Source organism: Odontomachus brunneus, unplaced genomic scaffold (assembly GCF_010583005.1).
Source record: "Odontomachus brunneus isolate Ranch 3 - 2012 unplaced genomic scaffold, Obru_v1 Obru_scaffold_146, whole genome shotgun sequence".
Classification (NCBI taxonomy): domain Eukaryota; kingdom Metazoa; phylum Arthropoda; class Insecta; order Hymenoptera; family Formicidae; genus Odontomachus; species Odontomachus brunneus.
Window position 1 is genome coordinate 423,049 of NW_022639596.1, and position 25,358 is coordinate 448,406.

A 25,358-nucleotide genomic window follows, 5' to 3' on the forward strand; every position below is an offset into this window, starting at 1 on the left:
TTTGGAAAGCTCTCGAGATGTGCTATAAGAATATGCAATGAAAAATGGGGTGTTCCATTTAAAAAAATTAATGTGACCTTGACCTGACCTTCGCTACGCAACCCAAGGTCAAACTGATGTGATCAGTAAATATATCTTTTTAAACGCCACAACTTTTGTCTGAAACATTTTTTTGTAAAACTTATATTTTTCCTGATATTCGGGCGTCCCGGTACTTTCCGAACACCCTGTATATTATATCATTTGTATAAAATATTAAAATTATTAAAAACGTAAGAAATAACATTAAGAAGTCTACTTTTTGTATTATTCCGTGTGATCCGCTTTCGTATTCCGCTCCATGGGACACAAGGAAAATAGAAAAAAAGAAAAGCGGAAGAAAAGCAGAATGGCTGTGATTGGTCGTGCTACTCCGCACGTTCTGTTTTGCTGAAAATTTCTGCTCCGTGGGACGGCGCCCTAAGACGGTCTTGAAATAAAATTGGACTATGAATACCGGCCATAGACCAGTGCTAGGCGATATTTTCTAGATGACATGCGCATGCGTGAAATGACGGGAGCGTCCGGATTGACCACAGTACGATTGAGGGACGTCTACATTGGAAGTAAGCAGTAAGAAGTAAGAAGTAAGAATAAGAAATTGACCAATCATAGTTGATTATTCTTCTCACATTCGACTGTGGTTGGTCAATTTCTTACTCTTACTTCCTACTTCTTGCTATTTACTTCCAATGTAGACGTCCCTTTGGACACAACCAACCGATGAAAAGAATTATCTAGTGAATTACTAGGTCGAACCAATCATTACAATCTGTGTCCAATCGTATCGTGGTCAATCGGGTCCCATCCTGAAATGACGTAGCAGCTCGACGTAAGCAGTTTCTAATGACGGTATTAAGCCCATTCTACAATTGCGTAAGCGTAGTCGTGAACGTGAGTCAATCCGAATGTTTTATTCACTGATTGCTTTAAGGGACGTCTACATTGGAAGTAAACAGTAAGAAGTAGGAAGTAAGAATAAGAAATTGACCAATCATATTTAATTATTCTTCTCACATTCGACTGTGGTTGGTCAATTTCTTACTCTTACTTCCTACTTCTTGCTATTTACTTCCAATGTAGACGTCCCTTTGGACACAACCAACCGATGAAAAGAATTATCTAGTGAATTACTAGGTCGAACCAATCATTACAATCTGTGTCCAATCGTATCGTGGTCAATCGGGTCCCATCCTGAAATGACGTAGCAGCTCGACGTAAGCAGTTTCTAATGACGGTATTAAGCCCATTCTACAATTGCGTAAGCGTAGTCGTGAACGTGAGTCAATCCGAATGTTTTATTCACTGATTGCTTTAAGGGACGTCTACATTGGAAGTAAACAGTAAGAAGTAGGAAGTAAGAATAAGAAATTGACCAATCATATTTAATTATTCTTCTCACATTCGACTGTGGTTGGTCAATTTCTTACTCTTACTTCCTACTTCTTGCTATTTACTTCCAATGTAGACGTCTCTTTACTCTGATAGGTGTCGTAATCACTTACAACCTCTTACAACCGGGTGTATATCAGTTGGACACAGGGCAATTGGACACAGTCCAATCACAAGTCGCTGTTCCAAGGGACCCTACAAATGTCTCTAATCACACGGTGCTGTGATTGGCTGTGTCCAAATGCACCGTGTCCAAGTGCACCGCTCCCCTTACAACCACGTTCACGCAATTGTAGAATGGACTTTAGGCGAATAGAGGGTTCTTAGGGGACATGCACAAAATACTCGGCCGTCTGTCTGTGTGTTTACCCGCGAGTGGTTAGGTTAGATAGGTAGTGAAATGATATAATAATAAATTAGTATAATTAATATAGTTATAATAATTAGTATAGCTATGTAAAATGTGATATTATAATATGTATATATAGTATATATTAATAAATAAAATGTGATAAAAAAGTGCAATTTTAATATAAAGTGATATTGTGATAAAGAAAAGTGCAATTATAATATTAAGTTAATTAAAGAAAAAAGTGCCGTATTGAAGAAAGAAATGGAGAAATCAACATTAGCCTTCGTCAAGTGGCATCGAGGCAAAGAAGAGGAAATGCGAGAAGAAAATTTCAATGTGCATGGTTAAATATGAATATTTTCAAAGATTGGTCGGCTGCAGAAATTACGAAATAAAAAATATATTTATTTTTACTCATGAACAGCATTCTGTTTCTTCCTACAAACTTTCTTTTCTCCCTACAATCCCTTCATGTTTTCTTTTAGGTGAGGGATCTTACGATACCTTAAAATAGATACGGCGCTGAGGTTACCACAGAGTTTGCTCAATGCGCGTGCGCGAACATATATCGCGAACTCCCAGCACTGCCATAAGGTTTGTTCTTTCGACCTGACTTAGGGTTGCACTGGAACTGTACTAGTTGAAGAAAGTTCAAGATAGTGCAGACCAGTGCAAAGATACATATGGGTCTGAAAAGAACGGGTAAGAGCAAGTTAGAGCAGTGTAAGATGGCGGACAACATGGCTGGATTAAATAACATAGATCAATTTATGGTCATGTTTTCGCACTTATAGCATTTTATGTTTTGTTGAACAATCCTATTTCTTTTAAAAACTGTTTTGTGTTGGATACCCATACAACAAATCCCTCCGAAAAAACGTCCAAGAGCCTTCCCAGGATGTCTTTCGGATATTTTGTGCTGTTTGGATAACATTCTAAATACTTCTTTTATGTCATTCTACATTATATATTTATTATATATTTATCTACATTATATATTTATTATATATTTAAGTATTTACTTACTGTTTATAGATTCCGTCGTCGGATTATTTCTTCTACGTAATGTCAACTAGGTATACTGATTTTACAGGTTATAGATACAAATTTAAATTTTTTCGGTTAGCTGCCCTGCACTGCTTGCTCTACCTCCAGACCTAGGGCAGTCAGTTCACTGAACTCGCTGCACTAGTTCAGCCTGCACTGTTCGAAAGAACACATTTTCTTGCACTGTTCTGATCGAAAGAACGCATTAGTGCAAACTTCGTGAACTAGTGCAGCCAGTTCAGGTCGAAAGAACAAACCTCTAGGGCAGTCAGTTCACTGAACTCGCTGCACTAGTTCAGCCTGCACTGTTCGAAAGAACACATTTTCTTGCACTGTCTGATCGAAAGAACGCATTAGTGCAAACTTCGTGAACTAGTGCAGCCAGTTCAGGTCGAAAGAACAAACCTATAGACATCTGTGGCTGAATGTGACTATTGGGTAAATGTGATTCGTCGAAGTGTGTTATGAATTAAAAAAATAGATAATTGTTTTATTTAAATCTCTTTAAACTTAAATTATTATAAAAATATAATTAATTGATTCCTTTTTGCGCGTAGAAAAACGTCGAAAAATTAAAATTAAGAAAGAATTTTTTTTTTAATGTGTATATAGGTTAAAGCTAAAGACAACCTGAGTTAGGTAATTTCATTATTATTATGTACTGTATATTTATTATTCAAAGTTATTATGAACGACAAGACATGTTTTTATAAAAAAAAAAGGAAAGCAAAGAATACCTCAAAAAATCATGACAATAAGCCATGTAAGTACTGTATTATTTTATTACACATTTTATATTTTCTCACATTTATTATTACTTTCTATATCTTGTGCATGATTCGGTACAAGGAAAAGAATTGTTAATTTTAATTTTACATAAAGATAATGAATATTAATGGTTAAAAATAGATGAATAGCAAAAAAAAAAAAATAAAATATCTAAAGAATAGAATATTTTATTCTGTATTTTATACATATGTCTATATGTAAATTTAAATAAAATACTTTACAAATGCTATAATATTATTTTAGGTCAGAATAAAAAAAATCTTAGCTCTGATAATCTTGATGTCGGTAGACATGCAGACATTCCATATTATGGATGGAGATTGTTTTTTCCTGATAAAGGTATTATTTAATCAGTGAGAAGTAATAAAAAAATATTGTTAGATACATGAGATCTTATGTAATAATAAATGATTTGCACAGAGTATAAAGTTAATGGTGCTATTACAAAGCAGATTAAAGCTATAGAAAGATTTGTAGAAAGACATCAAGCTTTATCTTCTTTGCTCACAATGACAAATTTGGAGGCAGGAATGTCATTTGACATTGACATCTGCGAATTGTATAATGACAGTGAGTTTATGAATCAATGGCCAAATTTTAAAGATGAAATATATGAAAATCCAACAAATGCCTTAAATTGTATGAAACTTGGCATTCATCAAGTATGTTTATTATTGTATATAAGTGTATATATGTGTATATATGTGTATATATGTGTATATATATGTATATATATATATATATATATATATTTCATAATATTTTTATATTTATTTAATTATAGTGAATTTTGTTCTGTTTTAGTGGCAAAACTCTTAATTCTCACTCTATTGTAATTGTTTCTGCTGTAAATATTTTGTTTTATGGTTTTAGAAAATTTTGGAGACAATACCAGAGGAAAATTTAAAGTATGTCCTGAAATCTATTAACAGTTTACCAACAATTAAATTAGGTCTATTGAATTATCAACCACTTATAAGTTTACGAGATCTTAAGCTAAATTATTATGGTATGTATATAAACTTATACATCCCTTATTAGAAAACATATCTGAACATATATGTATTTAAATTTATATCTTTTTTTTATTGATGTTAGATCATAATAGTGAACTAAATATCTTTTTTTCAGGCAAATTAGTATCCACTAAAGGTTGTGTGATAAGAGTTGGCAGAGTAAAATATCTTGCACAATGGTTGACATTTGCCTGTTCCAAATGTCATTTACAAACCTTGGTTAAACAGACACAGGAAATATATACATTGCCAAAGAAGTGTGATGTTTGTGGTACATCAAAATTTTACCCGGTTTTAGATTCCCCTTATGTGAAAAGTACTTTGTTCCAAATAATTAGAATACAAGAGCCATTGGATGATGAACAGGTAGCTTTATTCTCTACAAAAAATTTTAAATTAAAACATTGCTAATGTCTAGTTTTCATAATGTAGAATATATATAAAATATTTAAAAAAATAATTATATTAATTTGTTAATATTATCTTGCAGGATAATAAAGGTAGAGTACCTAAGGTACTTGATGTAGAACTTCTAGATGATTTAGTTAATATTTGTATGCCTGGAGATGATATAACACTTACGGGTATTATTAAGGTATTTCTCTAGATAATAGATAGAAGATTACATAAAGATATCTTTTATGAAAGTTATCCCCATAGATATTTTATTTCAAGGTACAAGGAGTCAACGATGGTGCAACAAAGCCACAAGTTGGGTCTCCGTTTTCTTTATATATGCAAGCAATAGCTGTGATTAATAAAAAACATAGATGTAAAAATAAAAGAAGTTCTATGAGCAGTGAAATTTCATTGAAAAATTATTTAGCAATACAAGTATTTGTTGTATATAAAATTTAATTAATATTAAATATTGTAACTTATAAAATAATTATTTAATATTTCTGTTTTTCTCTTTATGTCATATAGGAAATATACAAAGAGCAAAATCTTTTTGCATTGCTAGTGCATTCTTTATGCCCCAATATATATGGTCACGAGATGGTCAAAGCTGGATTAATATTAAGTTTGTTTGGTGGTAATGCAAAACGCACACAATCACGGAATGATATACATATTCTAATGGTTGGAGACCCTGGCCTTGGTAAATCACAGATGTTACAAGCATGCTGTCGGATATCTGTGAAAGGTATAAATGAGATAACTAATATTATTGAAGTTTTTGTTTGCACAATTTATACAAATCTTTTACACAAAAAAACTAAATATTGTTGAAAGGTGTGTATATCTGTGGCAATTCAAGTACATCTTCTGGGTTAACAGTGACGCTCACGAAGGAAACAGGATCTAACGACTTTATTTTAGAACCCGGCGCTTTAGTTTTAGCTGATCAAGGCTGTTGCTGCATTGATGAATTTGATAAAATGTGTTCTCAGCATCAGGTAAAATGTTGTCTATTGTTTAGTAAATGTGCTAAAATACATAAAATACATAAAACTAATGAATGTGATGTAAAGCAGTAGTTTTTTTTAAAAAAAAGTCTATACATCTGTATATACATTATTTTAGGCATTATTAGAATCGATGGAGCAACAAAGTGTTACCGTTGCAAAGTCAGGCGTGTTATGTTCGCTGCCTGCGCGGACTTCAATCCTCGCGGCGGCTAATCCTATAGGAGGGCAATACAACAAAAGTAAAACAGTTACAGAAAACTTGAATATTAGTCAGCCTCTTCTTTCACGATTTGATTTGATCTTCTTATTATTGGATAAACCAAACAAAGTACGCAAACGTTTGCAATAAATATTTTATAATGTCCGTAAGATATACAGGATGGGGCAAAATTGTGGAAACAGTTGAATATCTCGAAAAAAAGCATTTTTCAGACAAAATGTTTCAAACAAAAGTTATAGGGTTTGACCTTGGGTGGCGCCGCCAAGGTCAGATCGAGGTCAACTTTGCTTTTTTAAATAGAAACATATATATTTTTTTATTACGGAATTTTATTCTACGTAGAGAAACAAACAACTTTTTTTTTTAAAAAATGTTTGATATCATCTCTATTTTCTAAGATATTTACGGAAATATCTACAAAATTATTGATTTCAATAATTTTTTACTCGAATTCTATTATCTTTACCGAAAAATAGCAAGAGATAAAAATTGTTTATTTTCTTCTCATAGAACTCTGAGAATTTTTTCAAAGTTTTATATAAACTTTTTGGTACTTCAAGAAAATGCAAAAAAAATGCAGTACTAAAAAGTTAATTAGAACATTCTTAAAAATAATTTTTATCTCTTGTTATTTTTCGGTAAATATTCGGTAATAATTTTTATCTCTTGTTATTTTTCGGTAAAGTTGGTAGAATTCGAGTAAAAAATTATTGAAACCAATAATTTTGTAGATATTTCCGTAAATATCTTAGAAAATAGAGATCATATGAAAAAGTTTTTTAAACAAAAATTGTTTGTTTCTTTACGTAAAATAAAATAACGTAATAAAAAATATATGTTTCTATTTAAAAAAACAAAGTTGACCTGATCTTGGCGGTGTCACTTAAAGTAAAAAATAATACGGCCATCAAATAGATCTTCTGAAACCCTATAACTTTTGTCCAAAACATTTTCCTAAAAAATGCTTTTTTTCGAGATATTCGACTGTTTTCACAATTTTGCCTTACCTTGTATTTATATATATATTTTTTTGCACACACACACACGTACACGCGCGCGCGCACACACACACACACACACACACACATATATATATAATGAATGTAGCGATATTATCTTTTTATTTGCAACAGCACTTTGATAGTCTATTATGCAAACACATTATGACTGTTCACACTAATTCGCACGCAAATTCAAATGCAGAATCTATGGAATTATCTTTTGATGATGAAAGTTCTTTAAGGTAAATAATGATTGTTATTACATACTTATTACATACGTAATTGACATGATTTTTTTTTCAGGAAAAGGTTGATGTTGCCACGGTCTAGTGACATTATACCATCGTCTATTCTACGAATGTATATCTCTTATGCACGACAATATGTGAAGCCAAAATTATCAGTCGCAGCTGCAGATGTACTACAGAAGTACTACTTGGAACTTCGATCTAAACATAAACAATTTGGCAGCATACCGATATTCAACAGACAATTAGAAGCCATGATTCGATTGACTGAGGTTTAATTTTTTTGTTATACAACAGATGTATGAGAATTACATAGAATATTATCTAGTGTTTTATTATTATAGGCTAGAGCAAAATTAGAATTACGTGTTGAAGCGACTGAGTCAGACGCATTAGATGTAATAGATATAATGCGATATGCAATGACAGAAACGTTGGAAAAAGATTTCATGGCGTCAGGATTAAGTTTGGACGGTAAATTTACAAACAGAAAAGTAAGTTTATATTGTAATAAGATTATTAACATAAGTACATAAAATTATTAACATAAGTACATAAGATTATTTAAAGTACTTTTCCTAATTATAAATCTCTGTTTCTGTTTTGCAGCTAAAAGGATTTGTCAGAATACTGGAAAAGAAAGTAAATATGAATAAGCAACAAACATTTTCAGTAAAAGAATTAAGTGCACTTGCAATGTCCGGAAATATTTCGACAAGCGATTTTACTACTTTAATTTCAAAACTAAACGAAGAAGGTATTTTATTAAAAATCAAGAAAGATACGTACAAATTTATTGCTCCATGATAATAGAAAACCTGTACATATATACAACGTGAACGAGTAGCGTAATTTAATGTAACGTATTTTGGTACTATAATCATACGAGAATACAAATATATGTTTCTTTTTCTTATTCTTTTGTTATTTATTTGTAAGAGGAATAATTTATGAGCATGTTATATTGCTAAATATAGCGACAAATAATAAGATAGTTGCTAGGAGACGAGACGTTTCAATAAATTGACAATTATGATTAGAACAAAATCAAAAACAAAATTTGATGTCGGACTTATGTAATTACTATTAAATTCACACAAAAACGTTAAATTTCATGTGCTCTGTGCATATTAATTTACCAAAATGAGAATAGAGAAAATGTAACATTACAAAGAAAAGAAAAACAGCGAGAGAATAGACAGTCAAAAAAATTTCCTAGTATCGTGTGCCACAGAATATGAACGGAAAAATGCCTTGCGATGGTAAAAATCCAAATTGCGAGAGGAGACGCGAATTATTAGCGCAACTAAAATGCTTGATCAGTTCTATGGACAGAAGGTAAAACTCGTTTGATTAGGTAAAAGCTATAAACTGATGACTTATTAAAAATGTGTATCGTAGAAAACCATGTGAATGGGATGAGCCACCAACCGCACCTATTGTAAAATGTCGCGTAGGACCATCTTTGGATCCTTGTGCATCTTATAGTCCTTGTGACTCTTGTGCACCTTGCTGTGTAAGTTTGCAATGCTAATTTTCACTATTTTTTAGAAGAAAAGAATTACGTGTTCTTGTCTGATTAATATTTTTACTTCAGTCAATTGACTGTTTGACGATATATATTGTAGGTACCCGTCAAACGGTGTAAGAGTTACGATCTCCGTGCGAGTATAATGCACAAATGCGAGTGTATCAAGAGAAACGGTCTACAAGATAGGTGTATGATGTGGGATTGCATGGGTAGACCGGAGTGTATGACGAAACTCTATCCGGTTTGCGGGCCAGGTCGCGCTGCTTTACTGAAGCTAACCGATTTGGGTGACACGGAAGTTGTTCTTAAAAAGTTCTATTGCGCGGACAAAGCCAGAGAAGCTGCGTTGGCCGCGTACTGCAGGATAATTTGCAATAATTCAAAGCAAGCCCAGTCACTGGTAGCTTTTGCAAGATACAACGATGACAACAGAAATAACGGAGATTTATGCTTCAAGTCTGTATGCAACGACGAGCCATCACCGTTGCGTCAAGTTTACGTGCCGTCCCCAGCGAATGCTTGCTGTATACCACAGATTTGTTACACGTGTTGTCTACCTCCCTACTTAGGAGAACGTCCTCCTTGCAATTCTCCACCAACGTGTGTACCTTTCTGTCCCCCGTCTACTTGTTTACCGTGTGTACCATGTTGTCCGGCGACTTAATAAAAAAATAAAAAATAAGACATTTTGTAAAAATATTAAGATTATAGTAAGAGATAAATTTTCTGTATGGGATGATTTGGCCATTAATTCTTAATGTTTTAGCTTTATTTTCATATAAACATTGAAAAAATGTGTAGTTTTGTTTCTCTTTCTTTCTTCCACTTGGAGTATCATTATGTTGTACAATCTTTTTTAGATTTAGTTGAGTACAATTCCGGGTAACGTGATCTAACGTATTTTGCGGGCGGACAGACAGCCCATGGTTTAACCAGGCATTCCGGTTGGCCTTGACATTGTGTTAAGGGACAACTATCTTGAAGGCCGTCTCTATGCAGACAACAACATCTGGAATACAATACACCTCCTCGCATTTCCGGGAACAACACACGAGATGTTTTCTGCACATCGAAATTTAACATCTCGATTTAACATAGTAGACGTAAGATACTTAAAATTAGTTATGTACACAAAATGTAATTATAAATATTCATAAAATATTCGTTATTGACCTTGCGTCGATCAAATTTCTCTTTGTCTTTATAACCACTTTCTGCTACAGGATCCTTTATACCTTTTGAAGAAGCACGTTTATCGCATTTGGACTTGCTCCGTGCTTTTTGTTTTTTAATATGTGTTACATGTTGTATAGGTATTGTTATGTACACAGCTGGCGATACCGCTTTTTCTTTTTTTCTTTTTAATATTTGGGCTTGCTGACGACTGAAAATTATATTAACGTAGGAAGCTAGCAATTAAAAAACTTGAATGAAAAGTTACAAATATGACGTTTTGTTGCAAATATTGCGATACAAACGACGAATAGTAATAGAGATATCTACTTCATTCAATTTATATCAAATTTTTTGATACAATTTTCAGAGAAGAAAACTACAAATGAAATACACACACACACACACACACACACACACACACACATATATATATATATATATATATATATATATATATATATAATGAAAATATAAATATAATATTAAACTAACCATTCCAGTTCTGTGATTGCAGCTTTTAATCCGCAAATAATATCGGTCTCATCAATGGTTTGTGTCGTAGACATTACGTTGAATTAATTGTTGAGAACCAGTGAGAAATTGATATTTACGTAGAATTTAATGTTATACAAAAAAACTGGAAATTTTGATCGGGGCCGAGACTTTGAGTGATAATGGTGGCGAAACTTTACATCGTTTATCTTTTGTTATTTTACTTTTTTGTTCGTCTTTTTTTTTTAATTGTAATCGATAACAATCGGTGTTATTTTCATAAAAATGTAGTCGATAAATGTTGCGATAGATCGACTTATATATCGAATGTCTATCTCACTCTAATGTAGCTGAGTTTTCTCAGCGCGTTGCGTTACCTGCAAACATGTATGTGCGACATATCTGACTAGAAAATTATGCACGATTGTGCATCATAATGTACGAGAAGTAAAGGAGTTTTAACATAAACCTAACATATGTGACACCAGAAGAACGGAATACGATCGTGACGTCGCATACGGACTTTGTTCTGTCATGTAAATCATCTCTTCCCATCTCTCTCAGAATCACGCTGTCATTCATGAAGTGAATAAATATCGGTGATAATTTTATCATAAACAGCATCTGTGCGGATTCGCGTATTAACGTGCTGCGCTATCGAGCTGCAGAATATGGATAAGGAGACTGAAGAAGATCGAAGAGGTAATTTCAAAACAGTGATACATATTTAATATTATAGTCCGTTACACAGCACAGTACATAAATTTCCGCTGTAATCATTTCCAACAAAAATTAAGCAACAAAAAAATACGTAGTATCACAAGCGGCCATGTAGATGTTTAATTTTTCTCTAACTTTATCTCTCCTCTTGATATTATATTTTTATGTGAATTTCCGTTCTGTATGCATATAAGACGTATGTATTTACACAGGTTATGTAAATGTTACTTGCGGAGAAGGTGGTCACCGATTTTGCGAGGTTAATATACTAATCAATTAATTAAATAACTACTACAGCGCGCATTGGACTTTAGCTTAACAAGACAACAGTTATTATTTAACCGAATCCATCTATTATGAATGTAGTACTGATTGTGCGTTTCTGTTGTATATAAGAAGTTTATAAATTGTCAAGCTATATTGAAAGAAAAGTAAACATAGAAATATAATAACTACTAATTGCCATTGCGATTATTGAGAACAATCCATTGATAGAATGCATTAGGTAACTTGATTTTTGTATGATTTTTTGTCTATTCTAGGTAATAATTCAGATGAAGAAAAACAAAATATCTCTTCTGAATCATCAGATATAGAAGATTCCGGGATGGAGAGGCTACGTAAATTCCTAACTCAAAAGCTGAGACTTATAGATTCGTCGAACAATGACCAAGACGATGAATCACAACAGAGAGTTCTTCGTGAACTCAGTCTAGATGGAATTGTGGAATATATTAAAGAGCATGAGAATTGTAAAATTATTACTATGGCAGGTGCTGGAATCTCTACCTGTGAGTATATACTTACAAATATATTTTATAGAACATTAATCTATAATGGATTCTTTTATAATTTACTTTGTTTTGTAATCAGTTAAATAGACAGGAATGCTGAATGTAGCATGCAGACATTTAATATATATTTTGTGATGTTATTGCAACAGTACAATACGTTTAAAATATATTTGTTTTAAGGAATATCCCTTTATTACATCAATTTTAATTAAAACATTTACTTCTGATTACAACAATTTCAAATTAATTGTGTTCTCTTTCTGACAAAATAAGTAGCAATTTTTATGGCATTAAATGACCTCTTTTATATATTAATAAAATCCTTGCTATATAAGGATATATTGTTGCATACTTGTGCTAATTACTAAATAGATAATATTTAACCTTTAACCGGAAACCGATATATCGGCGCGACGGCGATGTCAGCTTTTTCCCCATTCAATCCAATGACATTGACAAAAAAGTTCTAGCTCTTAAAATAAAAAGGTTGATAAAAAATAGCCGGTCCTCAGAAGGTTAAATATATTTATCTAGTAATATTAACAGAATAGTAAAAGTATCAATACAATTTTTTCTCAATTCCTTAATTTCTTTCACTCATATCAATCGTCAATTGAATAATCTTTAATTGCATTTGTTAAGATTAGTCATCAATCCAATAATTTTTTATTAAATTTGTTGAAGTTAGTCAAATAGTCTCCAATTGAATTGGCTCATATCAATCGTTAATTAAACATTATCTATGCGTTTTAATAATTTGTTTTATTATAAATGTATACAAGAATGATGTATATGTATATTTGTTTACAGCTGCTGGAATACCGGATTTCCGGTCTCCGTCTAGCGGACTATATCATAAATTAGACAAATATAATTTGCCCCATCCACAAGCTATTTTCGAGTTAGATTTTTTTATAAAAAATCCAGAGCCGTTTTTTACCCTTGCAAGGGAACTATTACCGGAAGGTTTCAAACCTACCGTGAGTCATTATTTTATTCGTCTATTGTGGGAGAAGGGTTTGTTGCTGCGGCATTATACACAAAATATTGACACGTTGGAACGCGTAGCTGGACTACCCGCGGACAAATTAGTGGAAGCTCATGGAACGTTCCACACCGGTCGTTGTCTTAAATGTCGTGCGCCGTATACGCTTTCATGGATGAAAGGTATACTTTATTACATAAAGTTACATCAATGCTTATTTTTTTTGCTAAATGCAAACTATTTAATGAAAATAGCACGAAATAATGATAGACGAGATGACGGTTAATTATGAAACTTATTGATTATGTGGTTTCAAATAATAGAAAAGATAATAGAAGGTGTAATACCAAAATGTGAAGAGTGTGAAGAAGGTGTAGTAAAACCTGATATAGTCTTCTTTGGTGAGATGCTGCCTGAACGTTTTCATTTACTCACTGGCCGAGATTTTGCACAGGCTGACCTTTTAATTATTATGGGATCAAGTTTAGTGGTACAGCCTTTTGCGTCCCTGATAGACAGGTATGTAGAAGTGTTTACAGCAAGAAACAAAGACTTATATATGCAATTTTTAAAATCGTCTTGTCTTCCAGAGTGCGACCCAATTGCCCACGTTTACTTATCAACAATGAAAAAGTAGGCATGCAAGATCGTCTGTCACGTTTCTTAGGTTTGCGACAAGGTTTGGTATTCGATTCTAGAAGCACACATTCAGGACGTGACATAGCTTGGTTGGGTGATTGCGACACAGGTTGTCAATTGCTGGCTGATAAACTTGGCTGGGGGGTAAAACTTGCATATTTTTTACTCTTATATCACTTTTATCCTCTGTTTTTGTGAATTGAAATTTGCATTTCTTGATGTTTGCTTTTAGGATGAATTACGAGCTCTTGTCCAAAGAGAACACGAAAGTTTGAGCACTGAAAACAGAAACGAAAAATAAATAATAATAATGGGATAAAAACGATAATTGCTACAGAGCCGTCTAAGAGAGGAAAAGATCAACATTTTATTTTATATATTTTGTGTTAATCATTGAAGAACATATTTAGAAGAAAAAATTTTGAGGTAGGTAATCTATGTTGTTGGAACTATAATAAAACCTATAATGTAATTAATGTAAAGATTTACCTACTATCGTTCTGTTGGTTTCTTCCATTGCTCCTTAGCAAAAGCTTAGTAACAAATATCAATGTATAGTGTTAGAGATGTTGATCATACAAAATAAGACCGTTCTTACCACTCGTCGCTTCTGTACAAGAAATTACAGTGTCGTAGAGGTATGGGTTAAAATGATGTATATGATGGATTTATCGAAGTAATATATCTTAATATTTATTTAACAATGAACGGTTTAATAATGACTTCTTTAGCTTCTCGTTGATGCATTTGCCCGTCTCCAACAGCTGGTGCTGCCATGGTTTCTCGACCGCAGTATTTCAACTGAAAATGATTGTCCATTAATCCCTATTATACTGGTGAAAGAATTAATCGACAAAGTTGATGTGAAATTTCTTTTTTTATAACACGATGCAACTCACTTGTCTTCCACAAAGATTTTCGAAACGTGACTTAACAAAACTCCACGCTCCCATGTTCCGCGGTTCTTCTTGACTCCAAACGAAAACTGATAACACACGAAATGCAAAACACTATTTCAAAACGCTTTTACAAAAACAATTGTATTCTTAATATACAATAATATCGTATTATTATATAAATCGATTATATTAAATGATTAATTTTATTTTCTTTACTTCTCGCATGTTTGTACTTCTCAATCTCTTCCAATAATTCCTGGATAGGGAATGGACATAAGCTTTCAATTCTAATGATAGCTACATTCTTGTTTTCGGTACTTTCTCTATAATCTTTAAGTGCGTAATAGTGTTTTCCGCTGACTAGAATGACTTTGTTTATGTCATCACTATTCACTCTATCATCTCCTGTAAAGTTCATATAAGAATGTAATTTTTAAGAGTTTAATAAGTTATTTTGTTTTCGAGAGATAAGAGAAAGAGAGAACATACCAATAACAGTTTTGAAGCCCGTCTGAGGTCCCAAATCCGTCAAAGATGATACCGCCGCCGGATGACGTAGTAGAATCTTAGGGCCTATCACAATCAGAGGTTTTCGATAATCTCTCACCATCTGTAATACCATTTTACTCTAATTAGGATACGTACACAATATATTGTAACGTACGCGTTCAAAGCTATCTTCTTTTCAATAATGTATCTTCATTATCTTACCTGCCTTCTCAACAGGTGGAAATATTGTGCTGGTTCAGTGGGATTCGCGACTTGTATATTGACGTCATCGCTGTCTGCTTCATTTTCCTTACTATCAGTCAACTGTAAGAATCTCTCGAGTCTGCATGAACTGTGCTCCGGGCCGGCGCCGTCGTATCCATGCGGTAAGAGCATCGTCAGACCGCTGCTCAGCATCCACTTCGCTTCTCCATTAGTTATGTACGTGTCGATCACGATTTGCGCTCCATTGAAAAAGTCTCCGAATTGAGCCTCCCAAATAGGCAGCGTGAAAGGTGACGTTATACTTATACCGTACTCGAAACCTAACACAGCCTCCTCGGATAGAATACTATTAGCTATCTCCAACTTTCCAGTTTGACCGCTAATTATAGAATTCAGTGGAATGAATGTAGCTAAAAAATTCATACGAATAGTAAGTTTTCGAAATATCGCATATACTCGTTTTATCATCTCGAGTTTGACGATATACACACCTCCTGTGGATTGGTCCACGAGCATTGCGTGTCTCTGTGCAAAGGTCCCGCGTCCTACATCCTGTCCGCTTATTCTCACATTGTATCCTTGATATAACAGAGAACCTATAGCTAACGCCTCGGCAGTCGACCAATCAAGAACGTTACCATTCTCGATATTCTTCAGGCGACTTTGAACATGACTCTTCAACACTTGTGGATAAATGTCCTTTAATATAACACATATAAGTGTAGATTTTATCTCAAGATCGTACGTAGTACTTCTAGGATATGCATTTTTACTTACAAAGTCCGCCGGCACTTGAACGCTCTTTTTTCCCACGTATTCCAATAAGTTTAACTCAACACCCGTATTCCATTGCGTAATATTAGCTTCGGCTTGTTTCATTCCTGTCCATTTTCCAGCAAGGTACCCCGACTGTCGCGACGCATCCTCTGTGGATTCCTTTAGAATCCTATTTAACCATACTGTGTAGCTTTCAACGGTATTTTGAACGTTTTCTCGAGTAAGAACATTGGCAGCTACTAGCTCTTCTGCATATTGATCCGGTATAGATCTAAATTAAGAAGAAAAACAGATTCAATATGAATCTTGAGAAAGATCTGAGTTAAAAAAGAAATTTGTGTTTGTATAGAAAAGTTGAAAAATATGTGTTGTCTTCTTTTTCTTCCAAATTACACACACATATATATATATATATATATATATATATATATATATATATATATATATATATATATATATATATATATATATATATATATATATATATATATATATATATATATATATATATATATATATATATATATATATATATATATATATACTTACGGCCGATTTTGTATAATTTTATATACGAGAGGATTAGTCATAAAGGGATCGTCTAATTCATTATGGCCCCATCTTCTGAAGCAATTTAGATCGACGAAAATATCTTTCCTAAACTGCCTCTGATATTTAAAGGCTATTCTCGTGGTTTTTACAACCATCTACGATATTTCCATATTATGATTGCAAATTTTCATTTCTAGTGTCAGTGAGATAATGAAGTTTAAATGAAGCTTGTACCTCAGGATTGTCGGCGTTTACATGAATCACAGGCGCGGATATACTCTTGGCTAGATCTGTGCAGTACTTCGACGATCGGCCTCTCGAAGCCGGGGTTGTGAAGCCTAACTGATTGTTAATCGTCAAATGAATCGTACCGCCGATCTCGAAATGCGGTACTCTGCTCATGCCTAAGCATTCCTGATTAACTCCTTGTCCAGTATAGGCGGCGTCTCCGTGTACCTAACGAAGCATTCGAGATATTGGAATAATAATACAGATGCGCATTGAGTAACGAGGAAATGATAATAGTACAGACAATGGTAAAATTGATATAGATGATTGGTCTTTCGACGAAACCGATGTTTCTCGCAGCGTGCGATTCCACAACTTACTTGGATGTTTATCGTTTTATCGCTCCATCGCGCGTTCTCGTCCTGACCATATGCACCTTCTCCGATTGTTTGCATAACGCCTCGTGTTTTTCCCATTGATACTGGATTCACTATCTCCAAGTGCGATGGATTGCGAAGCATGGTAAAGTGAATATTCTTTCCGTCCACATCGAGATCGGTGGAACTAATGAGATGACTGATCACGTCTCCTGTACATTTCGCTGCATCCGGGAACTCAGAGAACCCTCGTATTTTACGAAATAATTTTTCTGGTGGAAATTTCAGTAGCCCCGTTAATAAGTTGAGTCGCCCGCGATGCGGCGAGCAAAGGATGATGTGTTCTAAATCATCTAGAATAATAACATAATGGTTTAAAGAGTTCTTATGTCATAAGTGCTGCCAATGCATAAGGATTAAGAAGAACAAATTTAAGTTCCAGTCGCGAAGTCAAGTATGTAGGGTGTAGTACTCGTTAGAATGTGTGTAATTGTTCTGTGTCGAACTATTGAACGACAAGTCGTCGACTGTCGGATTTAATTGAGTGTTTGTTTTTAATTACCGGAAGCGCATAGCTTGAAAAATTCATGAAAGAAGGCCATCATACTCTCGGCTCCTTCTGCTCCGTATTTCTTTAGGCTCACGAATTTTATAGCCAAAAAATTGTCAAAAGCTTGACTCTTGAGCATTTCCACGGCTATTGTTTTGCGCGTTTCGTCGTCCAATGGCTCGGCTAGGGTTCTTTCTACGGTTTCGGCGAACCACTCCCTCTCTTCTTCGGTCTACTCGATCGCAAGTGCAATCTCTTATCATTGCTCTTATCATTATGTGTTGAGCCGTAATATTACGATAGATAATACAAATTTATTTCATAGCAGGACTTCGCTTTGGCGATTTTAGTGAGATTAATAATCCTATTGATCACTAATTTTGTGCGCGTGTGCGACAACTTTATGAATTTGCTAATTACCTCGAGATGGCTGAATTCAGTTCCGATGGTGCTGCTGTAGGTATCATTTAGAAATTGAATAGCTTCTTCTATCGTTCCTTCGTCCTGCTGCGTAAATAAAATCCCTCGGAAACGGACCTTATCCTTTAAATTCAGTCCGAAATTATTCGGCTGCAATTCATGCAGTAACGATGGTTTGCATATTGAGATGGGATCTATGTCGGCTTGCTTATGCCCATGAGTTCTATATGCATCGACTAATCTGTAGAAATTGCTCTGCCTCGTTCGTTCATTTAAGTATTCCTTTGGCACTAAAATACGAGAACAGTAATCACGCTTCAAAATCTCGAATATAGATAACGTTGAGTGAAATGCAAATCGTTATCACAAGTAAACATTAACGTGCATTATTGTTGATTTTTAATGTGCAATAGATAGAGAAGAGGAGTATTTGCACATTCTATCTCTTTTAGGATAATTTTATACAAGGAAAAAAATTCCAAAGTGCATCTATCAGAAAATATTATTTTAATTTGGAGTACATCAAATAAAACATCTTGCAGCAAGATTACTCTTTCTAGAACAGTATTATCTTAATCAAACTGGATGCTCTGTGCGAATCTTCCTTTACCCTATGTGTTTCAGCAAGATAACTTGGGTGATTTTGGTGATGCTCTTATTATACTTTTTCTCTCGAGTTTTTGATAAGGGAAATACCTTCAAAGTGCCTCTGCTGACTTGGTTTGTAGCCATAAACGCCATTTTCATTGTAATATGAGTTAACGCTAGTACAAGAGACCGACGAACTCAATATAAAACGTGGTCTCTTCTTTAGCACGAGTCTTCTGGTCGCGTACATTGTTGATGGCAGCTACAGCGCAACTAAGCTAACTGCTCCGAATGAAACTCTATACGTCACGGTTTATTCGTATGTGTTGACCTCTTCCCTCTCTCTCATGTTTTTATGCATCACTGTTGCGCTCCTCTTATCTGCCTGTTTACACTCTTTATCGAACCCACTCCAATTATCTTTCTTCGTAACTAACAGCCATATAGAATTTATTACTATTCGTTGTGATCATCTTGTTACAAATAAATTTGTTACAAAGCAATATTAAATATTGGTGTATATAAAAAAAATTACGAAAATTCAATCGTTCTAATATTAATTTAAAATCATACATGACATGTCACATAATTATAGCAATAATTTTATAACAAATGATCGGTTGAAGTCGCAGGAATCATCACGCGGCCATCCTATAATTAATACAAATTATGCAATCATAGATTTTATTTACTATAAGATATATATATATATGCAATTTGGTCGATGTATTTTATATGGGATTTAAATTTCTGGATACGCCGTCCCGACCAAGTCCTTTCCTCTGTATCTAAATTTATGCGTCACTACGTTGAATTTAGTTCCTCCCAAAGATACAGGACATTTCCCATCTGGTCTCGCGTAGAAACAGACGGTGTAGAGCGCCATTTCTAATTCAGGTGAAGTACCGATGAACATAGCCGTAACCGGTTTGTCGTGACCATTGAATTTCGCGTGTATTTTAACAATGGACCCTTTCTGCAGAACAAAAAGCGCGCTTACATTCATATATTCGTTTAAATAAAATGGTATTTAACTTTAAACTGTGTGATTAAAACGAACTCTGTGCAATGTAAGCTCTACTGAGAAATCACTTACGTCTCCTAAGTCAACTTTGTTGATATAACCCAAATAGTCGACGCGTCTTTTTGTTTCTTCTGCGTTGAAGTAAATCCAATTATGTAGTCCGAGCACTTCTGTACTTGAATCCGTTTGTCTCGTTTCAGCCATGAAAACGTGCTCGAATCCGGTGCTACCGATCTTACCTTGTCCGCGTGAGAATAGATTGAACCAGATTCTCCTCAGTGTGTCTTTGTACTCGTAATAATCCTGTCTCACGAATCCTTTATCCGCGAGGAAACGCATCGCGGCGGCCATTACGTTTGTACTTAAGAAAGTATCGACGAGGAGACTCTCCTCTTGTCTTTGTGCCGGACTAATGTATTCGTTCGTATGAGTGTCCAATTGATAATTGTCAAATATAGATAGGACTCTCTGAATCGTAGGAATCTGAAAAGCTTCGGCGCTCACCGTAAGCAGTCTGTAAATACGCAGTCCGATTAATTCATGAACACATTGAGAGAACCATAAAAAAATTTTGCTATAAGAAAAGATATTCTATCAATATGATCCTTACGACTGTGGAGCTTGGTCTATCGGGCTACTGCTGGTAGTCTGCTTTTGCAGATTAAGTGTTATATATCGATTCGCATTGTTCGTTTCTTTAATATAAAGCGCCTCGGAAAGCTTCTCCAAGTCCTCATCGGTAACTGTATTTCCTTTACTATACGTTGGATTACTGGAGTATACTTTGTTAGTTGGGTTTGTAACACCCGCGACGGGAGAAGCGCCAGCGGGAGAAGTACTTCCTGATGATGCTGGCCAAGGATTGCTAGGTTGTACCGGTCTTCCCGTAGTTCTGCGTTCATTCTCGCCTAATTCCAATGTGATAAATAATAAGATAGTAAATTTTTCTTCGTTGTTTAACCGGTTTAATCGATTAATATGTTCAATGCATGTTCATCAGCGTCAACCTTATCTCTCTCTTATGTCAAGAAAGACAAGATAAAGCAATAGTTGCTCGAAAGCAACATAAAACAACATAAAAAGAAATACCTGGAACGGGTTGCCTAGGGAGTCCTATAGGCGAAGAAGGTCTGCTACCACCAGCGGCAACGTCGGCCCACGATTTTCCTGAGCTCGGGGAAGAAGGCGTACCCGGTATGTTTTGATCTGCTCCAGTCACACCTGCAGAGTTCAGGCCTGATTCAAGCACGAAAGACAATCAACTCCTTCATTACACTAAATTAATTTAGTTAATCGATTCTATATCTCGAGATTAATTATCTAGTTCTATGTATATCTCTAGCTATTATAGGGTGCTTACGATAGCGAATTCGGAGCGAATGAGATCTGGATCTGGACAGAGTAGTATATGCTCCCATCTACAACTAAAGCATCGTCTACAATATGTGGAGTAAGCTTGGAGTAAGAAGTAAGCCGTAAGAATTGGCCAATCGTAGTTGATTATTATAAAAATAATCATCTATGATTGGTCAATTTCTTATTCTTACTTCCTACTTCTTACTGCTTACTTCCAATGTAGACGTCCCTTGACGTATGGAGTAAATCGTACAAATGTTAAATAGCCAGATATAATAAAACATAATTCGAAATAATTCAATTGTGGTATGTATTAACGATAGAAGACAATTTATTTAAAGTTTATCATATATAATTTGTAATTCAATTAAATTTTTTTATATTAAAAATCGTTCTTACTGAGGTAATATTTGGTATATTATCTGTGATCACATTTATTTTTTTTTTTATAATAGAATTTCAATTTGATTCATTATCTAACCTTTAATTCCATAGGAATAAGGGTAGGTCCATTTTTATGTGCTTAATAATAACGATCTTTAATATAAAAAAATTGAATTAAATTACAATTATATAAGATAAACTTTAAATAAATTGCCTTCTATCGTTAATATGTATCACAATTGAATTATTTCGAATTATGTTTTATTATATCTGGCTACTTGACGTTTTGCTGTACGATTTGCTCCATACGCCACTCTTTGCTCCGAATTGCGGTATGATACGGACAGGAGTAGAGCAGGAGCAGCCATATTGAATATATTAGTTGTAGATGGGAGCATATAGTACTCTATCCGGATCGAGATCTCACTCCGATCATACTCCGAACTCACTATCATAAACACCCATAGACAATAATATACTTGTCACCTCCTACATATATAATAAGAAAATAATAACGGTGATTGAACATACCCGGCGATCCCACACTCGGTTGTCTAGAATACTCAGGTTGTCTTGGCGATTCTATAGGCGAAACGGGTCTACTGCCACCGCCAGCAACGTTGGCCTGCGATACTCCTGAATTAGAAGAGGAAGGTGTACCTTGTCTGGTTCGATCATCAGAAGTGGAAATCCCAGCGATAGAACCTAAAAAATAGATTAGATTGTGAGATATATCGTATAAGTTAAGAAATGTGTGCATAAAAGAGCGTACCAGGTGTCACATGAGGTTGTGCAGGCTGCATGGAAATTCCAGGCATGCTTCCTGGTCTCGGACCTACGGAATTTCAGTAATGACGTTTGTGACGAAGAACTTTGACATTGTTGGAATCTTTTAAACCAAATGATACAGACCTGTGTTTGATGGTTGGGTTGGTTGAATCGGTGCATTTCCTGGTGCGTGAGAAGCTGCGGGTCGATTCGTTGTTTCTGGATGTGGCCTCGAACCTGCAGGTATATTGGGCTGTGTTTGACCACCACTTGTCGGTCCTTGAGGTCTTTGAGGTACTTGAGATCCTTGAGGTCCTTGAGGTCCTTGAATTCCTTGAGGTCCTTGAGGTATTCTCGATGGTTGATTTCGAGATAGTTCTCCAGCTCCAGTAAGATCTACAACCCAATCTCGATAATTCTGATCATTACCACCGACTCCCGGTCTATTTGGCTTCGAAACGGCCATGTCCTGGCCGACTTCTGTTCCCGGATTAGGTCGACTAGGTCGTGCATTGTTTCGTACAAGTCCAGTGGTTCCTGCGCCAATGGCTAGTCCCGGGTTAGTAGCACCTAGTAATAACGAAAGTTTGCATTTTGTTTTAAAGATTCTCATGTAATTTAACTGTATGGAAATTTTCGAATCTTGGATATTATTTGAAATTAGTATTTTCTCCAAGATATTGATAAAATCTTGGGAATTTTTTTAATCACTATATTTGACGAAAAACAAACATGAGAATATAAATACAGATGGATTATATTGTAACAATGGTTTGATTTGCATGATTTGCATGACTTTTCAATTGATTTACATGATCTTTAGGATTTTCAAGAATTTCTGACCTTGAATATTTAAAGCACACACACAATATAAAACTATTATACATTATATATTCAAAATAATTTAATGTGTTTATTATTAACAATACCTATTACAGCGGCTCCTGTGTTTGCAGCCGGTACTGTCGATCCTTTGGCTGTCGTGGCTGAATCTGGTATCGGACTTACAGTGGGTTGAACGTTTACGGGAGTCGGTGTCGTGGTAGTAGTCGTAGTAGTCTCCTTTTTCCAAAACTTCCATCCCGCTTCGCTGTTTCCTAAGACATAAATCGAAATTAGCAAAATCTTATCATTAAAATTACAATTCAGCGAATATCATTAAAATTAAAATTCGGCAATTACAATATATATGATACATCTTGATTATAGATTTGCTCATATCGTAAGGAAAGTTTCATAGAGTTTGAGGAATATGAAAAAAAAAGATACTTATTAGTTTGATATTCTTAAGGAAATCTAGGTCTGTTTATACTTTCGATGTTATTTATCACGTTTACACTTATGACGATCAGGTCAAAGTGGTCATTTGAGATATCAAAGCAATACAGTCGCTTTAATAGCATATTGTAAATTTCAAATAATACAATTTTCCTCTAAACGTTTGTTACTGATAATATTTACAGAAACTCTTAAACACTTAATTACATTTATTTTATTTTGTCGGACATTTTAAATATTTGATTGACAATAATTATTTCAATTTTCATGCCAATACTTTCAAAGTTATCACATATTTATTCATCTTATATTTATCTATATTTGATTTTGCATCATTCTTTATATATCCAGTTTCCAACACCAAATAAGATTTCACCGTAATTTACATATATTGAAAAATTCTATTTCACGCATACAATACATGACCTATGACGCATACTTAAATATTTCTCGGTTTTTCTCTTTATTTTACCACATGGTATTCTGCTTCTCAATGTCTTTACCATGATAAAAAAATCTCAAGAAATCGACAGAAAAACTTACAGAAAAACTTACCAATAAAGAGTGACAACGAAATTACGAAGATAATAAAATATCGATTTGTCACTGTCATGATTTATTATAAACACTGACAAATGCTACGTCCCCAGATTGATCCTTTACAATTTACTATAAAATATAGTTTGTTAATTTGTAATCGATTTCTCCCGATCCTGGAGATGGCGACGCATGAACGTGCTATATGGTTCATGCGTGAAGTAAGACTGCGTCTCTATCCACAATTTAACTGCCTTGAAGCAATCAGCTTACTTTCCCCTGGCCTCTCCAACTCATATATAAGTAACACGACTCCAGACTTTAAGAGAGATCGTAGCTGAAACGACCATGACAACAGGATGATGTCATTTCTTGATCTTGAATTCAGTTCTATTAATTTCTCGAAGGATATCTCAGGATTCAGCATGAGTCATAATTTTTTAAAGCAAGAGAAAAGTTATTAAATGTTATTAAATAGACTCCCTAAAAAATTGAAAGTTGTATATCAACAAATATTTTATCGAGAGAAAGATATGTGTGAGATGTCCATTTTTTAAGATGTCCGTTTAACCATTTTTTGTTACATGAAAATGTTAGAGATAGAAAGTATTAAAATGTGTAGAAAAACAATTTTAAATAAAAATTAAAAATATGTTTTATAACAACCTTATTTTTTAAGTTTTCTAAAAGTTTTTTTTTAATTATGAAGATATACGAATTAGTGTACACCAGTAAAACGTAACTAAGCTCAGTTATCTGCAGTTTAATATATTTTATATAATACATTTTACTTTGTTTAAAATATTTCCTATGTCTAGTATTTGCATCTTATTATGAATATGCGTAATTAATATTAACATTATTGCAGCACAAGAGTTTCAGCACCGCCTCTTCGTACAACTATGCCGTCGGTTTGCTTATTCTCTTCAGCACATTGAATCTTACATAAAAAGATCCTAGAATATAAGTATTTTAATTAAAATTCACCAAAACTATATATATATATATATATATATATATATATATATATATATATATATATAAAAAGATTTT

At 34.1% G+C, this 25,358-nt stretch overlaps 7 protein-coding genes across 18 annotated transcripts in view; 3 read left to right on the forward strand and 4 right to left on the reverse strand.

The window, feature by feature from the left end:
• The first annotated feature begins 3,107 nt into the window (after positions 1-3,107).
• Positions 3,108-8,854, forward strand: LOC116850459 (DNA helicase MCM8-like). Of its 6 annotated transcripts, none has more exons than XM_032828778.1 (15): positions 3,108-3,268; positions 3,443-3,593; positions 3,863-3,958; positions 4,040-4,281; positions 4,493-4,628; positions 4,751-5,001; positions 5,126-5,230; positions 5,296-5,469; positions 5,563-5,782; positions 5,872-6,035; positions 6,163-6,375; positions 7,401-7,510; positions 7,572-7,788; positions 7,861-8,010; positions 8,126-8,432. In XM_032828778.1, the coding sequence occupies exons 2-15, from the start codon at positions 3,518-3,520 to the stop codon at positions 8,321-8,323; spliced, it is 2,352 nt and encodes a 783-aa protein (XP_032684669.1). In that variant the 5' UTR covers positions 3,108-3,268; positions 3,443-3,517; the 3' UTR covers positions 8,324-8,432. The 6 variants fall into 6 exon arrangements, with proteins under 6 accessions (XP_032684669.1, XP_032684671.1, XP_032684672.1 ...); XM_032828780.1 differs by adding an exon at positions 8,751-8,854 and having other exon boundaries at positions 3,115-3,593; positions 8,126-8,273; XM_032828781.1 differs by having other exon boundaries at positions 3,115-3,593; positions 5,917-6,035.
• LOC116850463 lies at positions 8,582-10,235 on the forward strand. 2 transcript variants are annotated; one of them, XM_032828790.1, is made up of 4 exons: positions 8,582-8,854; positions 8,918-9,032; positions 9,145-9,647; positions 9,908-10,235. In XM_032828790.1, the coding sequence occupies exons 1-4, from the start codon at positions 8,754-8,756 to the stop codon at positions 9,915-9,917; spliced, it is 729 nt and encodes a 242-aa protein (XP_032684681.1). In that variant the 5' UTR covers positions 8,582-8,753; the 3' UTR covers positions 9,918-10,235. The 2 variants fall into 2 exon arrangements, with proteins under 2 accessions (XP_032684681.1, XP_032684680.1); XM_032828789.1 differs by having other exon boundaries at positions 9,145-10,235.
• Positions 9,849-10,965, reverse strand: LOC116850464. The gene is made up of 3 exons (XM_032828791.1): positions 10,716-10,965; positions 10,221-10,431; positions 9,849-10,109 (listed from the first exon to the last, which is right to left on the reverse strand). Exons 1-3 carry the CDS (start codon positions 10,787-10,789, stop codon positions 9,885-9,887), a joined length of 510 nt encoding a protein of 169 aa, XP_032684682.1. The 5' UTR covers positions 10,790-10,965; the 3' UTR covers positions 9,849-9,884.
• A 90-nt stretch (positions 10,966-11,055) lies between these two features.
• LOC116850462 (NAD-dependent protein deacetylase sirtuin-2) lies at positions 11,056-14,963 on the forward strand. 5 transcript variants are annotated; one of them, XM_032828788.1, is made up of 7 exons: positions 11,056-11,417; positions 11,648-11,694; positions 11,978-12,226; positions 13,040-13,396; positions 13,538-13,733; positions 13,805-13,997; positions 14,086-14,953. In XM_032828788.1, the coding sequence occupies exons 3-7, from the start codon at positions 12,043-12,045 to the stop codon at positions 14,152-14,154; spliced, it is 999 nt and encodes a 332-aa protein (XP_032684679.1). In that variant the 5' UTR covers positions 11,056-11,417; positions 11,648-11,694; positions 11,978-12,042; the 3' UTR covers positions 14,155-14,953. The 5 variants fall into 5 exon arrangements, 2 of the variants coding, with proteins under 2 accessions (XP_032684679.1, XP_032684678.1); XR_004379350.1 differs by lacking the exons at positions 11,056-11,417; positions 11,648-11,694 and having other exon boundaries at positions 14,086-14,279; positions 14,381-14,491; positions 14,585-14,963; XM_032828787.1 differs by lacking the exon at positions 11,648-11,694.
• On the reverse strand, positions 14,521-19,245 carry LOC116850458 (probable 2-oxoglutarate dehydrogenase E1 component DHKTD1 homolog, mitochondrial). Its single transcript, XM_032828776.1, has 13 exons — positions 19,067-19,245; positions 18,371-18,660; positions 17,963-18,182; positions 17,404-17,753; positions 17,030-17,251; positions 16,793-16,950; positions 16,244-16,514; positions 15,958-16,165; positions 15,464-15,876; positions 15,242-15,362; positions 14,969-15,157; positions 14,753-14,838; positions 14,521-14,654 (listed from the first exon to the last, which is right to left on the reverse strand). Exons 1-13 carry the CDS (start codon positions 19,206-19,208, stop codon positions 14,547-14,549), a joined length of 2,778 nt encoding a protein of 925 aa, XP_032684667.1. The 5' UTR covers positions 19,209-19,245; the 3' UTR covers positions 14,521-14,546.
• A 249-nt stretch (positions 19,246-19,494) lies between these two features.
• LOC116850460 (poly(U)-specific endoribonuclease homolog) lies at positions 19,495-24,567 on the reverse strand. 2 transcript variants are annotated; one of them, XM_032828783.1, is made up of 9 exons: positions 24,324-24,567; positions 23,420-23,587; positions 22,635-23,060; positions 22,495-22,557; positions 22,254-22,427; positions 21,072-21,218; positions 20,593-20,890; positions 20,055-20,496; positions 19,495-19,934 (listed from the first exon to the last, which is right to left on the reverse strand). In XM_032828783.1, the coding sequence occupies exons 1-9, from the start codon at positions 24,379-24,381 to the stop codon at positions 19,701-19,703; spliced, it is 2,010 nt and encodes a 669-aa protein (XP_032684674.1). In that variant the 5' UTR covers positions 24,382-24,567; the 3' UTR covers positions 19,495-19,700. The 2 variants fall into 2 exon arrangements, with proteins under 2 accessions (XP_032684674.1, XP_032684675.1); XM_032828784.1 differs by having other exon boundaries at positions 21,072-21,203; positions 24,324-24,566.
• A 486-nt stretch (positions 24,568-25,053) lies between these two features.
• LOC116850461 (intraflagellar transport protein 81 homolog) overlaps positions 25,054-25,358 on the reverse strand; it is a 3,829-nt gene continuing 3,524 nt past the window's right edge. The window contains exon 13 of the mRNA XM_032828786.1: positions 25,054-25,261. Coding sequence (XP_032684677.1) covers positions 25,165-25,261 — 97 coding nt within the window. The 3' untranslated portion in view covers positions 25,054-25,164. The remainder of the gene's footprint in view (positions 25,262-25,358) is intronic.